This window comes from Prinia subflava, chromosome Z (genome assembly GCF_021018805.1).
Source record: "Prinia subflava isolate CZ2003 ecotype Zambia chromosome Z, Cam_Psub_1.2, whole genome shotgun sequence".
NCBI lineage: Eukaryota > Metazoa > Chordata > Aves > Passeriformes > Cisticolidae > Prinia > Prinia subflava.
Genome location: NC_086283.1, coordinates 4548629 through 4566757, shown reverse-complemented (window position 1 = coordinate 4566757; position 18129 = coordinate 4548629). Strand labels below are relative to the sequence as shown.

The window sequence follows — 18129 nt, the reverse complement described above, 5'->3', positions numbered from 1 at the left end:
TGTGTGTCTGTGTGTCTGTAGACAGGCGCGTGCCCCGCAGCGTGTGCGACCCGGCGGGGACCCTGCGGGGTCCCGGGGGGGTGGCACGGCGCTGCCCGGCGGTGACAAGGGCGCGGCGCGGCCCGCTGCTCTCCGCCATTCACAACCCGCGGCGCGGCCGGATTCTCTTTTTTTTGTGAATGGAGGCGGTGACGTCGCCGCACCCGCGCGCCGCCCGCCCTCCATTCATGAGTCCCCCGCGCGCCGTGAATGGGCGGGGCGGGGCGGGGCGGGGGCGCGCGCCGGCCGCCGCCGGGTAGTAAAGGCTGCGCGCGGCGCGCGCGGGGGTGCGCGAGCGGCGCGGGCGGCGGGCGCGGGGCCCGGCGGGAGCTCCCCCCGCCATGGTGGCCACCGAGGGGCTGCGCGAGATGGAGGGCAGCGCGCTGCGGCGGCTCGTGGGCCGCGACGAGGCCGCGCCCGGCGGCGCCGCGCGGTGCCTGGTGCTGGACTGCCGCCCCTTCCTGGCGCACAGCGCCGGGCACATCCGCGGCGCGCTCAACGTGCGCTGCAACACGATCGTGCGGCGGCGGGCCAAGGGCGCCGTGAGCCTGGAGCAGATCCTGCCGGCCGAGGGCGAGGTGCGGGCGCGGCTGCGGGCCGGGCTCTATGCCGCCGTCGTGGTGTACGACGAGCGCAGCCCGCGCGCGGAGGCCCTGCGCGAGGACAGCACCGTGGCGCTCGTGGTGCGCGCGCTCCGCCGCGACACGGCGCGCGCCGACATCCGCCTCCTGGCAGGTACGGCGGGCGGGACACCGGGAACGGCGGGGACACCGGGAACGGCGCGGGGGAACCGGCCGGGAACAGCTGCCCCCGCCCGGGAACGGGGGCCCGGCCTCGCCGCGCCCCGGGCTAGGCGCTGCCTTCTCCCTCCTCCGGCTGTCCTGCCAGGAGCTGGGAGCGCTGGGGCCGCAGGCACCGGGGCTGCGCTGCCCCGGAGCTGCGGTCCCGGGACGGACGCAGCGTGGCCGTCAGTGCTCCGCGTGGGAGCCCGGGCGGTCTGAGCCGGCTCAGGGGCATCGAGCGGGACCGGGACCCTGCCTGGGACCTGAGGGAAGTTAGTGTTTGGGGGAAACTCCCCGCGATTTGTTTGAGTTCATCCCCAGCCCCACGGTGCAGAAAAGGTAGTTTGTGCAGGGTCAAGTTCCTGCTGTCACGGCGAAGTCCCCTTGCAGCCGGCAGAAAACGCGGGGGTACCTCCGTGCTTCTTTTGCGACTACAGCAGGGATCAGGTCTTCCCCCCCACTCTGCCGCGTATTAAATGAGAAGCTGTGCACATTTGGAGCTGCTGGTCCTGAGAATTGCCGTGAGATGATTTACGGGCGGGGGGTGCTCAGCTGGGGTTCCTGGATGAGCTCTGTGGGGGTTTTTCTTTTTTCTTTACAGCCTGAGAGTCAATTTATTCCTTGGCTTACTTACAGCAGGGGTGAGGATGTGTATGTAGAGCAGCAAATCCATTAAGAGGCTTGATAGATGGAGGAACTAGCACTTCAGTTGTACTAGATACAGTAAAAGCAGCAGGAGCTGCTGCGAGGATGCGATACGATGTGCTGCTGCGGGAGTGCCTGCATAGCAAGGGCTCGCTCAGGAGCGGGCTCCTTCACCATGAGCCAGCGTGGTGCTGGAGCCACGCATGTGGCAGGAAATGCTGCTCTGCTTCAAGGGTGGCCTTTGTCAGCTGAGAGCTTCTGGTGCCTCTGTGGTTCTTGTGGGAGGCTGGGTGGAATGGGAGCCCTTTTAAGGAATGGGCTCCGAGAGACTCAGTCTCAGCACTACAGTCTGTTTGTGTACCACAGAGCTACTAAAATGATCCTGCTCTGATTCCATGAGAGCTACACTAACTCAGAGCTGTGCGTGCCCAAGTGCACATTTGTTGGGTGCATGTCACGGTGAAGATCCAGATGTGTTTGGTGCAGGTCAGGCTGCTGCCACATTCCCTGTGAAACTGCCTGGCTGGGTGTTGCTTGACCATGGGCACCTGCTCTGCCTTGCTCCTGCACTGGACAGGGCTGGCGTGCACAGCCAGCAGCTGCTGAATCAATGAATCTGATGAGATTCATTGAAGAGAAACATTTGGAAAGATCTCTTTTTCTTTCCAAGAACCATTCTTTCCAAGATGTTTCTGCCCATCGCCCTGGGCAGCTTTTGCCTCTCATGGTGCTATGACCACTGGAGTGCGATGTGGTCAATCCAGGGATTTCAAGATCCCTGGAAGTAGTTTAACAAGGGCTCTTGGTTTTAGATGCCCTTTCAAATAGAAGCAGTTGGACTGTAAGGGGATGTCAGGCCAGGCAAATGAAGCCTCTGCAAGCTGTCCTGGCTGCGTGGGAGGGACAATGCAAATGCAGTGATGCATCTGCACGGTTCTGATTTAAGGTACTAGAGCCCTTCCTTTTTTAGGGGAAGGAAACAACAAAAGACACTGGGATGCTGGCAGTACTGGGTTCTAGCTGCCTAGGGATTCCTGGGCTGCTTGAGATGCTCGCATCCATTGTTTTGAATATCCAGCCTTCTTCAGGGCAGTCTCAGAGCTAAGGCTGGATAAGAAAGGAGAGTCCCGTTGTATGCCCTGGTAAGCCGAAATCTGCAGGCATAGGTCCTGGAGTTGGTTTGAGACTTCAAGAACCATCCTGGGAGTCAGGGTGTGATCTAGCTGGAGTCCTATGGTGATAGTAAAATACTTGATTTTCACTGATTTTGAGGCTCAAAGCCAGACCCTACAAGGATGTCAGGATAGTTGATTTGATTTCAAAGAGAGAAGGAAATCTCACCAGAAGTGTTTATTGGCAAATCAACACTGCAGTTTGTCCGTCCTGGGAACTCACTGGGATTTGCTCTTGTTTCGCCTGTCATGATGAAGCCCTGATGTTCCTGTGCTTATGCCCCAGCAGCAGGTCAGAGGAGCAAGCTGCTCCATGTGTCCTTGCATGCCAGCTTGCACCTGTGTCTGTGGTAGGCAGCAGACACCTCTCTCTGAGGGCAGCTTGGCTGTGGGATCCGCTTGGCTATACCTGGCCAGAGCCGGGGCTTTCCTGGTCTGTTGTTTGGGAGCTCTGAGCTGGAGGGTCAAGCTGGGAATGGGAGACCTGCCGGTCTTTTGTGAGGATATGATGTGTCAAGCAATGATGAGAACTGAACAGTCTTTGGCCTTGGAGCAGCTTTTCCCATTTAAGTCTAAGTATGCTGGAAATAAATCCTCTCTTCCCTCTGTCTCAGAAAGCAACCTTGGCCTCAGCCTGGGGTTTTGGCTGGCAATATGCAGGGGACCGAACCCTGGACCAGAGACTTCGGGTGGCCAAGATCATTGCTCCCTCCTGGTGCTCTGGCTCCAGGGGAATGGTGGGACCTCAGGGATTCCGCCCTTGCTGCCGAGAGCCTGGCTGCTCCTCCTGGGGCAGGAGGCCACTCTCCATCGCTGTAGCATCATCTAGTGGCCAAGGGCATCTCCACCTCCGTTCTGTAGTCCTGCGAACGTGGTCTGGTATAACACTTTGTGCGTCTCTTCTTGCAGGCGGCTATGAGCGCTTCTCCTCGGAGTACCCTGAATTCTGTGCAAAAACCAAGTCCCTGAGCAATGTGTCACCCCCTACCAGCGCTGAGCCCCTGGATTTGGGCTGCAGTTCCTGTGGGACACCCTTTCATGACCAGGTATGTCTAAAAGCCCAGTGCTTAGCTATTTTGACTGCCCTTCCAGCATTGCAACCTGCTGCAATGGGAGTCCCTCTGCTCTCCCTCAGCTGGGGCTTGCAGAGCCCTGGTTTCTTTCCTGTCATGGGAAAGTTTGGTGGTCCTCCTAATCCTAGGCTATTTCTGTGCCCCAAAGAGTGGACAAACCCAAATCCTGTTAACCCACACCTGCCTGTTCCTGAACAGGACAGAGAGGGAGAGGAAAGGCTGAAATCGGTTCAGCACCTTAGGAAGGCAGCCTCTGCTCTCTCCCCTGAGGGCCCTGGATCAGGTGCCAGGTTGCTGCACAGCTCGACATTTCCAAGACATCGGGATGTGTGTCCTACCTGCCACTGCCCCCTGGTTAACCCCCATATCTGTTGTCTTTTTCTGTAACAGGGTGGGCCTGTGGAAATCCTTCCCTTCCTCTATCTTGGCAGCGCCTACCACGCGGCCCGGCGGGACATGCTTGATGCACTTGGCATCACAGCTCTGCTGAACGTCTCCTCAGACTGCCCCAACCACTTCGAGGGGCACTACCAGTACAAGTGTATCCCTGTGGAGGATAACCACAAAGCTGACATCAGCTCCTGGTTCATGGAGGCAATTGAGTACATTGGTGAGTGCCCGTGCAGAGAAGTGTCCACTGGTGGCACTGGGGGGAGGGAGGTCAGCCACCGCCTGCAGGGTTGGTGAGGGGTTGGGCCGTGGTGGCAGGGTGTGGGTCTCACCTCTCGCCCCTGTTGCCCTCCAGACTCAGTGAAGGAGTGCTGTGGCCGGGTCCTGGTGCACTGCCAGGCTGGCATCTCCCGCTCAGCCACCATCTGCTTGGCGTACCTGATGATGAAGAAGCGCGTCAAGCTAGAGGAGGCCTTCGAGTTTGTCAAGCAGCGCCGGAGCATCATCTCGCCCAATTTCAGCTTCATGGGGCAGCTGCTGCAGTTTGAGTCGCAGGTGTTGGCCACTTCCTACGCGGTGGAGGCCGTCAGCCCCTCGGGGACGCTGCGGGAGCGGGGCAAGGCCACCCCCACGCCCACCTCGCAGTTTGTCTTCAGCTTCCCCGTGTCTGTCGCTGTCCATGCCACCCCCAGCAGCCTCCCCTACCTGCACAGCCCCATCACCACGTCGCCCAGCTGTTAGCTCAGGGCCCAGGCCGGCCGGGCAGGCAGTGCCAGGCGTGCAGGGGGCGTGGAGCCCTGTGATGTTAAGCAATAGTGCCGGACACTGCCATTCACCCTGGACTCGACATCTTTTTTGTAGAGAAATTTCTTACCTCATCTTGGTTTGTTTGCTTTTTGTTATGTTTTGAAAGCACGAAGTTGTAAAAGCCACAAACCTTGACACTGTCCAGGCTCTTTGGGGGAGGAAAAAAAATAGTATGCTGGGTTTCCTCAAGTGCCTGGTCTCCATGTGTTTCCACCCCTATTTTACTATCTTGTTTTTTCACACTTCCCCTTCTCCCCATGTTTCTGCCCTCAGCTCACCTAGGCTGACAAGGTTTCATTGTGCAGCAGCCTTCTCCCTTGCAGAGAGACCTGTGAGTGTGTGGTGGATGCTGCTTACCTGAGCCAGACAGAAGCAGAGCTGCAGGCAGGGCCTTGGGGCGGGCAGGAGTGGTGGCACAGGGCTGGCTGCCTGCACTCAACCTCAGCCCTGCCAGCAGCTGGGGCTGATGTACATATGTATGGTTTTGTTTCGTTTTTGTTTTTTTTTTCTAGAAATTAACTTTTTATTTATTGCCTGAGGGAGGGAGAACATTGTTTGGAGAAAATAAAAATAAAACCGTTTTCAACAATTTGGCTGGAGCAAATTTGTCCTAAGACCAAGACAAAACAGCAGGTTGTGCACAAATGCCATTTTCACAGAGCAACTGTTAAAAATGTATTTATTGACTTTTAAACTATTACAAGTATTGCAGATCAGACATTTAGCCAAGCACATTTATAGATCAAACTCAGTTGTTACAGAGATGTTACCTAAAGTCCACCGTGTAGGTAGGCTGAGAAACTGCCCATTGTCTTCAAGAGAGAAGGTAACAGAAGAAATAAATAAATGATATCCCAGCTCCATGTAATTGGCAACCCAGAGAAGACACATACAGGGCTAGTTATGAAAACAAGTTACACAAAAAAAGGTCTAGAAATTCAGCTCCCAGCTACATTGCATCTGGGTTGCCAGAGAAAGCAATTAGGAACAACAAAGCACAAGCTCATGGGACTGCAGCACAGAAAATCCCCATCTCAATTTCTAAAGCTGAAGCAAGTTCTGCAGATGTTAAGAAAGTGTCAAAATCATTTGTAATAGCAAATTCTAATAATCTACATTAGCAATTAATGGGACCAGCACTAAAACTTGCCACCAACAGGTTCAGCAAGATGGATACATCAAATCCAGTCAGGTAATGTGATTTGACAGGCGTATGTGTCAGTGTAATGGAAATGTATCTACTTCCTATGTCCCCTATTCCCAAGCTCATTCACCTTGCTTCAGAGATTTTAACACATACAGTGTTCCCCAATCCCCTGGGTTTCACATCTACTCTGTTCAGAGAGGTGGGAACACTGCCACTCCATCTCTGCACGTCTGTCCTGCCACTCTCGGAAAGACCAGGAGAACATGCTTTGGACTGTGCCAAGCCAGCACCTCTGATCACCAAGGGGTTCAAGCTGTGGAGGTTCACAAGCCACTTGGTACATGAGGCAAGAACCAAATAGGTGCTTTCCCAGGTCTTCCCAATCCAGGCTGCAGCACAGCTTACAATGCTGCACAAATAGCTCAACATAACTGAAGCATGCAAATCCAAACCACGGAAACAGAGAAATCCCACTGAAAATAAATTCACACATTTCCTGACATTCAGCTTCTGAGAATGATTAGCAATGTTCAAACTAATCTGTTGTGTGGCTGGACCCTTCCTTTTACCCATATTGAAGAACTGATGTCATTGTAGGGCTGCAGGAGGCTTTTTTGAGATTTGCCATCGACTTAAGTAGCTCTCACAAGCCATGCAGTGGCACATATTTGCATCCCTCAGCGCCCCGCACATTCACAGGGAGCAGACACCTCTCCAAACATACAACAAACAGTAGGAACAGTTGGTTTCCAGAGCCGAGAAAGTGCCCTTCTCCAGGAGCTACTCTCTCCCATATACGATATGTCTTTTCTGTGTCTGCTGCCCACCAAAGCCAACAATGCAGAACATTTTGCAGGGTTTTTCTCTTTGCTTCAGCATAGAATTTTCTTCTGTGGTATCCCCATAACAAGCAAAGTTTAAGTTTGCAGGCAAAATAAATTCTTGCTACATAATGCATTGGGATTCAATTGCATCACATGCAAACACTCAAAACAGGTTAGAAAACCAATAGTGACTGCAACATGGTAGAACTAGTGTAAGAAGTTTGTAACAGTCTCTGTGGAGCTGGGATGAAACATAACTGGTAGATAAAAATAAGAATGAGAAAATAAAATATACCTTATTAAGGTACTGTACTGTCTGCTTTTAATCCTAACAAAAATTTTGTTGACAGCAATCAGACTGCAGTGTCACTGCACCAGGTATCTAAGTCATCAGTCTCATGGAAACAGTTTCAGCGATGGAGAGCAGAACCCTCCCTCCCTTGTTAGATGGTGACTTTTCTTTCTCTTTTGCTTACTAAGGTCCTGTCACAAAACTACAAAGAAGTTTCAAAGGGACACTGACAAAAATCAACAGGCCTGCGAGACACATTGTGCCTTGTGCCAGCAGACACCAAGTTTCTGCCCCTGGTTTCTGAAGCCTCTGAGGGCCTAGCCCAGTGTTTTTACGTCCTCAGCTCCTACTGTGCCTCCACCGGTGATCCAATGCTGCAAATGAGCATCCTAGTATGCAGGGGACTGCTCTTCTCGGGAGGTCAAAAACTTCATTCCTCAGGAGGCAGCAACGGCCTGGTTAAGGGGTCATGGCATTTTTAAGATTTCATTGTCGTTAACTCCTCCAGCTAAAGCAGCACCTCTGTACTGTTAACAGCCTGCCAAATGCAGCTCTACTACCACAACGACCGGGCTTTTCCCAGGTAACTTGATATTGATGGGCAAATCCTCACTTTGTTTTGAACTGTAAGAGGAGCTATGACAACATACGCTACTCCTGCACAGGTGTCTACAACACACAGATGCATCATCAGGCCTGGGTATTCCTCTGTGTCTGGCCACAAACGGATATGAGATCACGTCATCACGAGACAAAAACCACTGCAAAATGATTTCCTCACACAGCACCTTTACTCTGCACAGAACACCAAGACATTAACATTGGCAGTTCAAAGATACTGGAAAGTAGAATCACAGAATATGCTGAGTTGGAAGGGACCTGTCACAATCTTTGCGTCCAACTCCTGGCTCTGCACAGACCAGCCCCAGGAGTCACACCCTGTGCCTGAGAGCATTGTCCAAATGCTTCTTGAACTCTGTCAGGACTGGTGCTGTGACGATTTCCCTGGGGAGCCTGTGCCAGTGCCCAATCTCTGGGTGAAAATCCTTTCTCCTAATATACAACCTAAATCTCGCTTGACTCAGCTTCATGCTGTTTCCACCAGTCTTGTTACTGGTCATGGGAGTGAAGATATTGGTACCTGCCTCTCCACTTCCTCTCATGAGGATGTTGAAGACCCTAACGAGGTCTCAGTCTCCTCCAGGCTATTTTTATCCTCTAGAAGTTTCAGGCTGCAAAAGGAATCCAGACTAGCCCTTAGTTCAACCAGCACACAGGAAACAACAAGCAAGAACAGCATCCGGTGTGGGTTCAGTGGGGTTTTTCTTTTTACATTTGTTCTTGTTTTTGAAAGATGTAAAGCTTTTAACTTTCACACCCACGTTAACCATTTTGCTCACCTAAGCAGCACAGCTGTTTCACCATTTAAAACTATGTCTAACTGGGGATGGAGAGCAGCACTCGCTCTGGTCGCCATCTGAAACCCTAGTGCAGATAGGCACATCCCCTCACTCCATTATTAACTAAATCAAAAACAAACGCCAAATTTAAATGGTGAATACAAAGCTTCAAAGCCTAGTGGTGATCTTTGCAAGCCTAACACTATGAAACAAGTAGCCAAAACACAAGCACCCAATTTCATAAATGAAACTTGTTTAAAAGGACAACTAGGCTAGCGCCTGGCTGGGACTTCAAAGCTACATATTTAATCAGGTCACAAAATTAAGCAAGAACCCTATATCCACTGTCAGCTCAAGAAAAGTAAAACTCAGAGTTCAAATTCTGTTGGAGTATTGCTATTTCTAAGGGTTTTTTAGAGATATTACAAACAGATGATTTTCAGGTAGCCATATTGCATCAAATGACTGATTTTACAGTGGTTGATATTTCTTATGAGGATGACTTGCTTTAACATTAATGCCTTAACCTTAAAAATAAAAATGTTGTGTCTTAATGCTGAAAGTGAAACACTTTTCAGGATTAAATCTGTTTTATACAAACATGTTCGCAAAACCCCACTTGTTTGGAGCACATATATTTTTATGAACTATGTGCACACTATTCTGTTGCTTTCTTGCTTTAGGGGGATAAGACCTGAATGCATGAATTGGATCATCAGACACTAAATAGTGCTGGTCGATGGGGTAATGTACAACATGTTGTGTCCAAAGAAACATTTTCTTCCTCCAGTTGTTATATGGTCAACACTGAAGCACATTTCCTGGTACTGGTTGTTAGGAAAAAAATTAACAGGTAGTAATCTTCAGCCTTCTCTGAAACTGTAAAACACCACTATAAAGAAACAGTTTCTACTTTTGTTAAATCCATATCCACCATGAGGGGGACTTTTGAAACTGTTTGATGCTGTGCTATGCAATGCTTAAAAATAACTTTCTCCTACCCAGCAAAATAAACCTGGGAACTTGGGAAGAAGGGTATTAAGTGAATAAATCCTAACTTTGTTCTCTGGTACACCTGAAAACAAATCCACTTGCCAACTGATACTTTAAAATTTTGTTCTCATCAAAATGTAAAATCGATATTTAAAAAAATTATTACTTTTGTAAATCCCTTAAGCTCTTTAACTGTGATGTCACACACAAAGCTGTGACAGGAAACTGCTGTAATACACTCTCCCTTACCAGCCTGAAACCCATTTACTGGGTCTCATCTTACTGAGGGACATGAACCAGATACACCCTCCTGTACGAAATTTTACGACTCTTCACCTGCTTCTCCCAGCAAAACCATACACTGCTGTAACTGGAGAACATTTCACAAGCCGCATGTACTTAACAGGAGCCTTGTAAAATGTTCTTTTAAAGATGCCAGCAGAGGGCATGGATCTGTTTCATGAAGTTCTTCTAAGCACAAGAGCTGGTTTTACCCTTGCAAACACTTCCCAGGGCTTCCCCCAGAAAACTCACACAGACAAGGCAGCAAACTGACATCACCTGTTTCCACTCCAAAGTTACACTCACTCACGTTATCGTTTGCTCAGAGGTGTGCAAAAAAACCCCTGTATTGAAGAACTTGACCTAGCCCCTCCTCAGATGAAATTTATATTGCATTGTTAACAATTTTAGTCAACTTGACTTTGTGCAAAATATCTTCAAGAAGGTTCCGGCTCAACTTCAGAATACAAAAGGAGAATAAATAGGATCTCTTGAAAATAGGAAATGAATGGTGTATGCTGAAAAGAAAATGATGGGCTTAATGCAATTTATCTGCAAATAAAATAACTAGAAAAGTAGTGTCTGAAATTTTAACATGTGAGATGGCACCAATGAAGATTTCCATTTGCACAATAATGTTCCCAAGGTCTAGATCAAAACAATATTATTTTACACATGGTAACTGCAGAGACTAGGAGCCTGAGATATGTTATTAAAAGGCAGTCCCTTGTAAACTTTCCTCAAGAGGAACAGTAGCAGTTGAGTATGCAAGAATTACTCGTATCATATTCATCAAGACAGCAATACTTTATAAAAGACATACAGCTTATTTCCAGGTTGTTAAGAATTTTATGGGATTCTGACTTTTTGAAACACATATCCATCCTGTCCAAGATTGAAGTCACGTCCTTCTCCACTGCTCTGAAGCTACTAGGTCTTCTGTTCTGCTGCTGTTGCTGTCTGTGAGGGAGCCTCTGGTTTCACAATCTGGTATGTAATGAGATATTCTGGGTATGCCTGAAAGTAAAATAAGACAAGAAGCCCTGGTTTATGCAAGGGTAACTCAGCAAGTTCCAGTTTTTGTATTTCAATGAACAGTGACCAGGAAAGACAGCACAAGAATCAGCTCTGTGTTCACAGCATGCAAGAAAAAGTGGATTTCAAACCTAGCCGGCACTTATGTGGATCTGCTGGATGTACTTAACATCTTGGCTAACACACAAGTAGAAAGAAAGATATTTGTTCCACGCAGTCACTGCCAGAAATTGTGTGCAACAGGAATTCAGAGTTACTCTCCTTGTTAGCTGATCCTACAAATTGGTCAGTACCTGTCAAGTTATTAAAAAATCTCATGTGACTGATAAAGTCTGACCTCAGAAGGATCAATAACTTGCTATGTAACTTTACTGGCAGTGAAATACTTGGCCCACTCAAAGCACATGACTCAGTCAGTCATCTGTCCATCTGTCCAGTGTTTCCTGGAGACGATTGCTAGCCAGTTCATTCCCAGAACAAAGCTAAAGTCGATGGAGGGCAGGGCCCCATCCAGAGGAACCTCAACAGATGAGAGGAGACTGGGCTTACAAGAAGCCTCATGTAATCCAGCAAAGGCACCTGAGATAAATTCCTTGTAACACTGCAGAATAAGAAGCCACTCAGCTGAAAAGGTGATGTAGTAAATCAGGTGTTGCAGCAACTGCTGTTTATTCAGCACTCACTTGACTACATCTAGAAAACCACACACAACTTCTAGGTTCTCCAGTACAAGAAAGATGCCAACAAGCTGAAGCCAAGTTCAGTAAAGGACCAATAAGATAGTCAGGGGAAGAGAGCACAGCATAAAGAAGAAGATTCTGAGAGAGATGGTTTTGCTTGGTTCAGAAAAGAGAAGGCCTTGTGGGACCATCATAGTCACTCTTTCATAGAAAATCACCTAACTGGTCAGGCACAAGCTGTGCTTACTGAAGCTGTGCTGGCTGTCTTGAATCACCTCCTGGTCTTGCATGTGCCTGCCATGAGGATCTGCTCCATGATCTTCCCAGGCACAGAGGTGAGGTTCACCTATCTGTAGGTGAGTGTCTACTTTTCTCTCCTTTTAAAAATATGAGTGGTATCTCCCTTTTCCCATTCACTGGGGTCCTTGCCAGACTGCCATGAGTTTTCAAATGTCACAGAAGCACAGAATATTCTGAGTTGGAAGGGGCCTGCAAGGATACTATCAAGTCCAACTCTTAAGTGAATGACCCATAGAAGGATCAAACCCGTGATCCTGGTATTATCAGCAGCATGCTCCAACCAACTGAGAATCTCAGGGTATGATGGAGAGCAGCTTGGCAACACCATCAGCCAGCTCCCTCAGGATCTGGGATGTTTGTCATCAGACTACACAGATTTGTGGTTATTCCGTTTCATTTGGTGATATGGGAGCCACCCACAGTAGTAAGCAAAACACTTGTCTAGAGTCAAGGTCTAGCTGATTAAAAATCAAGTTTTGAAGGCTCCAGCTGCCATTTAAGAGTAGTCTCTGTCACTGCTGTGAATCTCAGGTAAAAAGTCCACAACCTTCAAGATGTACTAGAGCCCCAGAAATGCATGTGACCTTGATTCTGCAGTAATGCCAGTAAAATGCAATGGGAGAAAGACAGCCTACTGAGAGAAGCTACAATTCTTAATGGACTCCATCAGTGCTGTACAGGTGAAATTAGGCAATTCTGTATAGCATAAATAAGAATAGATCAGTGGACAGGAGTAGCATTTGCTGTCTAGTTACAGTTCACTGTTTATTTCCCCATTTAAATGAAAAAAAACCCAACAACCTAATCAGCAGCGTTATCACAGCACACTTGGTCTGGAAACCAGCCACACCCCATCTCCAGCTGCCAGCTCTGTTCTTCTATAAAGCCAGTCCTTGCTAACCCACCTACCTGCTCTCCCCTGTAGATAACATACTCGGCGTAAGCAAGTCCATTCACGCTTGGCCTGCCGATAACAGAATGGTGCCCAGGAGGGGCATGAGCCATCTTCATTGTGCTGAACTGAAGAAAGGACTTTCCAAGGGTCACTCTACAGAAGAGCATTTGTCTAAAATGAAAAAAGAGAGTATCATTTTCAAATGTCTTACTAGGAGTTGTGTGCTTCCAGAATTACTTCAGTCTTTTGAGTTTACTTCATTACAATTATTTTCTCAAGGCTTTTTTAGAGAAACACTTTTAGAAACCAGTTCTAAGACGGTATAAAACCTGTCACAAAAAATCTTTCATGACACACAGAAGGGAAAACACACAGTTTGTTTAGCCCTCACATGGAAGCCTGTTCTACTTCATTTTATATAAAGCTGCTGAAAGAAGCTGAAACTCTCTGTGTTCCTACCAGCAGGGAATGGACAGGTGTCAAAGTGTGAGAAACACACTGATCTACTCCAGGACAAAACAAAGCTGTGAGTAAGTCCTGTTTGAAAATTATCTACCTCCAAAATTATCTGATGCACAGTACAATACTGTACTGCTGACCACCACTTTGCACTTCAGTTTGTTCTGAGAGTGCCTGGAGTTTAATTGCTATTTTGCCCTGACTCTTCATTTTCAAACTTGCTGTTTCAAGCCTCTTTCCTGAGCCACAGCTCTCTTTGATTTATACTCACTGTATGCTTAGCTGTAATTTTTGACCTTCCTGTGGGACTTGCTGCATTTATATTTGTTTTTGTTCAGCCCTGACAAATGGAAAACTGCATTTTTCCTGCAATGACCAAGCTCAAGTGGCCATTCTTTGTCTGCAGGTCACCCTATGCCAGGATCATAAAAACCAGGACAGCCAGAATTATGTGTGGGGAACTCTGCTGGACTCCTACCTGTGGCAGATGTAACAGGACCTGTCTTTGTGTGTGGGACAGCCGGTTCCTCCCCCTATTCCATACACATATTGGTTGCTTTTTGAGGAGTTCTCAGCAAAGTAAATTCCAGCTCCAAACATTCCTCCAATGTATGCATGCCTTTCATCAAATCCTTTGTGAATGATAGCATTAATAAAAGGAGACCCTAGAACAGTGACACAAAAAGACACATACTTGTTAAGTTGTATAGTAATACAAGACTCAATGTCAAGAGGAGTTTATCTGCCTCAAATAGACCATTAAATACCAGAAAGTGTGCCCAGTCAGCTGGAAGGGGGCAATACTCAGCAGGATGCAGTGATGTGTGGGATTTATCATTATATACCAAAATCCCACGTGTGACTCATTTCTTACTCATTTCACAGATCTCTTTAAATGGCTTTCCCCCCACTCACATTTCGGAGCAATTTATCTTGCCAATGCACACCCTCCCTAGGAGTCAGCACTGGTTAAGGTGGGGCAAGGTGTCAGGACAATCATACCCAAAACCCATTTCCTATACAGAGTCATAGAACAATCTAGGGCAGAAGGACCTTCAGGCAATTGTCATTTGCAGGCATTTCAAGAGAAATCTTGCTGAAACTCATGGTTGGTTTTGATTCCTTTCCCTGCTGCTTGCCTGAAGCACCAGGGTAAAACGCTTTTCTTGTGTGCTGCTCCCGTCATTCAGAAGACACCATGTCTTCCTCACAGCAATGTAACATCATCTCAGCAGCTTTACTGGAAATGACTAAGATATGGCTTAGCAAAAATCCTTCCTCTTTCTTAAAAACCCGAAATATACTAGAAGTATTTCTTATCTAGGATAGCTTTTTGGATTGCAGTAACCACACAAAGTAACTCCACCACTCCCACATCCCCAATGCACCCCCTGTATTTCCAGTGTAGAAACACAATTACTTGCATAAGATGGTGACACAGCAACAACATTGCCTGTGGGTCCTTGCAAGGTTTGGGATTTTTGTTAAATACCAATACATACAAAGAGACACTACTTCCTTACCGTGAAACAACATGCGCTCATTGTGATGATTATGATTCTCCTCCGAGACCTCCTTCTGTCTGTGACAGAATCTCTCCCGCAACTTCTTGTTCACTACCTTTTGAATCTGCAATAGAACAAGAGATACAACTATGCTGTTACCATAACACTTCAATCTCTCACACGTATTTGAATTGCAATTGAAATGAAATACAGTTTCATGAAGTTTGCATTAATTTGACAGGGAAACTGACAGCAAGACACATGAATGCTATGAAGAAACTCCATGGCTGTTCTGCAAGCAAGGCTGAAGTCTCTCAAACAACTGTGTAGCACATGCCTACAGGTGGTTAAAACTACTGCGAAACAGCAGCCTAAGTTCTCAGGTTTAAGGACACCTTTCAGGCTTCCTCTTACAGAGCCTGCAATACCACAAAGAACTATGAACTGTCTGAAACTCCTTCCCTCTCTGCTTTGAGCTCTGTTGACTGATCTCATCTAGCTCTTTGAAACTTGCTGTCTAGTTTAGGTTCATCTTTTATGAAAAGAACCAGTATTTGGTTCTTTTCACATGAAATAACAAGGTGTGCTGTCTAATCTATCTATCTATCTATCTATCTAATTTCAGTCATATGCTCTAATACCACTGTGGTTTCTGTAAAGGACTTCACCATTGGTTGGGAGTAGAATGGAAGCAGAGTTTACTTCAGGATGCATGATCTATTGGATCAAGTTGCAAAGGCTCTGCACAGGCTTACTTCTCAAAGAGGTAGGCAGCACAGGTTTGCTGGAGCTCAGAAACCAAGTTCTGTTCTGATTCCCTCTATTTCCTTCTCCCCAGAAAAAGAAAGAAGAAAGTGTACTTTCCCTCAGAAAGACAACACTATTTTCTGGATTTCTATTTCCTTCTCCCCAGAAAAAGAAAGCAGAAAGTGTACTTTGCCTTAGAAAGACAACACTATTTCCTGGAATACCATGGCTTGGAAAATGCATTTTCTAATTGGCAAGGTCAAAGGAGGTGGTGTTAAGCTGGAAACTCGCACAGGGAGACAAATTTCTTATCAGAGGTCATGATCATCCTTTCACACACACACCCCAAAGTTCTTTTAAACCGCAAGAAAAGACTACACTGAGAAAAAAAAAGTCTGTGTTGCAAGGGTCAAATACAGACGTTATAGGCTTCTGAAATTCAGTCAGGTTCTTCACAACCTGTGTCTTCAACATCAGTTCTTCAGACTCCTTTAGGAGCCCAAGTCACCTCTCCCTCACTCCCTGTCCACAGCACACACTCATTTTAGCACTTGCATAAACTCTGCTCCTGAATATCACTTCAACAAAGAAATTTAAATATAAAAGGGCAAACCCTTAAATTGATTCTGCCTGCTGGTGTAAATCCACATAAAACTTAGAGGTTTTGAAACTTACCCTGATGACATTGTATCTGTTGAAGATCCCACCAGCATTCCCACCATCCCGATGCTCCCGGATTGTACTTTGCATCTACATAAAAAACCAAACCTGAATGTTCAGCACATACGCCTTCCTAGCAAGGCAAAGTGTCCATGCAATGTCTCAGTATATCACTGGCAACAACAAATAATCTTGATGGAAAATGAATTAAAAGGTTTAAAAAACCTCTCAATTTTAAATTGAGGTATACCCTAATTTCTCAAGCACCCAACACATTATGCTGTTCACAGTAGGGAAGCTGGAATCTTGTAATAAAAATCCACATAATAAAAAGGAGAATAATGGTACATGCTATCAAAATGACATACAGCTAGAAAACCTCCTTTAAATTAGAAAAAAAATCTTTGAAAATTAATATACAAAAATATTACTTCATAGTAATAACAAATGTGATTTTAATGAGTTTTGTTTGCGTTTCTTAGTATTAGGGAAATACCTGCATTGTAAATTCTCCTATGTCATTAGAAGAGCATTTCTGATTCCCTCAGAAATAGTTTCCTTGTGTCTTTTAGAGAAGTATTTATAGCTACAGTAACAATATTTTGTAACACTTCAAATAAATATTCCAATTTACTAGACAACTGACCGTTTATTTCAGAAAAGTTTATAAAAAAGATCTGCACAAACTCCAGTTTATGAAGCTACTAATAAAAAATATGTCCATCTAAGCTGGCAGCAATCCTGATTGTCTAGACCTTTTAAAATAGTCCAAATACTTCTGTGCTATACTGTAGGAAAATGACACAAATAGCAAATGCACCATAAAATGGAGTTTCTACCAAACATGACTCTTCAGGAAGTCTCTTTTCTGTTATGATTTTTGCTTTCAAAATGGTATGTGCCTGTAGTTTACTTAAATAAAAGAGCATGTGTGTGTGGGAGGCAAAATTACAGTCAATTCTCAATTATCCAAGCGCTGTTTATCTGGGTTACAGATTAACTAAGCCACTGAGACAAGAAAAAAGCTGGTCCACATGAGAAAATGCCTAGAGAATTGCAAGGCCTTGATGCCTTGGTTTCACACATAGCTTTTAATTTTTACAGGTCCATCTATCTACAGAAAGCTGAAGCTGTGCAAACCCTCTCTATGAGACAATATCAAGACAAGATCTAAACCACAACAAAATAAAACTGGGACAACATTAGGTGAGCAAAGATAGCTTATTAAAAAATTGGCAGGACATAGCAAAATAATTTCTATCATTGTTCTATATGACAAGACCAATTGAAGAACCCTAAATGTCATGTCAGATCTATGCAATTCATACACCAAAACCTATTTTAGCATTTTCAACATGTATTACACATGTTGGCTCTGACAGGTTATCAGTGGAAAAAAAATATGTGGTCTCTGAAGCATTAAGAAAGGGACTTGGATTACCTCCTCTTCTACGGACTGATATTCCTTATCGTCAGGAGCAAGGTCAAGGAGAATGGTCCCCTGACTCACACAGTGGAAAGTCAAATAAGGATTGGTACCTGCGAAGAGAAGAAATGAAAAGGAGAAAAATCAACAGGAAAAACCAATACCAGCTCTATTTGTATCCATCATCATCACTGTTCTTCTTAAACAACCCCAGTACAGCTGGAAATGCAAAATAAACACAAGGCATAAGCACAACCTCAAAAAGATGAAAGTGCTTTCATTAGCAGCAGAGGCTTTAAAAGAGAGAAGAAAAATGCATGTGGGATATGACTGCCCTTTATTCCTTCCTCTTCCTGTAGAAACATCTCAGAAGCGTGGGGCAGCTAAAACCCTGTATCAGGCCTATTGTTCAGGTTATAACTGGCCTGTGAGTAGGTATTAGGGCAAATCAATCCAAAAGCTCCTATCTGGGTGAAACACAGTCCTGAGAAATGGGCATAGCTTCTAAAGCTGCCTCTGGGGTATCCATTCTCTGAAAAAGCAAGTGATCACTTAGTCTCCCATCTCCTTAATAAA

The 18129-nt window shown here is 46.3% G+C and overlaps 2 protein-coding genes across 2 annotated transcripts in view; one reads left to right on the top strand and one right to left on the bottom strand.

Moving 5' to 3' along the window:
• The first annotated feature begins 293 nt into the window (after nt 1–293).
• On the top strand, nt 294–8470 carry LOC134563621 (dual specificity protein phosphatase 4). Its single transcript, XM_063421722.1, has 4 exons — nt 294–774; nt 3548–3684; nt 4102–4321; nt 4457–8470. The coding sequence occupies exons 1-4, from the start codon at nt 381–383 to the stop codon at nt 4840–4842; spliced, it is 1137 nt and encodes a 378-aa protein (XP_063277792.1). The 5' UTR covers nt 294–380; the 3' UTR covers nt 4843–8470.
• TNKS (tankyrase) overlaps nt 5571–18129 on the bottom strand; it is a 127758-nt gene continuing 115199 nt past the window's right edge. The window contains exons 22-27 of the mRNA XM_063421721.1: nt 17569–17666; nt 16143–16217; nt 14739–14844; nt 13694–13880; nt 12771–12927; nt 5571–10863 (exon numbers count right to left, since the gene is read on the bottom strand). Coding sequence (XP_063277791.1) covers nt 10777–10863; nt 12771–12927; nt 13694–13880; nt 14739–14844; nt 16143–16217; nt 17569–17666 — 710 coding nt within the window. The 3' untranslated portion in view covers nt 5571–10776. The remainder of the gene's footprint in view (nt 10864–12770; nt 12928–13693; nt 13881–14738; nt 14845–16142; nt 16218–17568; nt 17667–18129) is intronic.

Bases quoted from the DNA above. Each gene is read 5' to 3' on its own strand.
- LOC134563621 (XM_063421722.1), top strand. From the start codon at position 381: ATGGTGGCCACCGAGGGGCTGCGCGAGATGGAGGGCAGCGCGCTGCGG. The intron at 3,685-4,101 runs GTATGTCTAAAA...TTTCTGTAACAG, and splicing joins GGACACCCTTTCATGACCAG to GGTGGGCCTGTGGAAATCCT. The intron at 4,322-4,456 runs GTGAGTGCCCGT...GTTGCCCTCCAG, and splicing joins GGAGGCAATTGAGTACATTG to ACTCAGTGAAGGAGTGCTGT.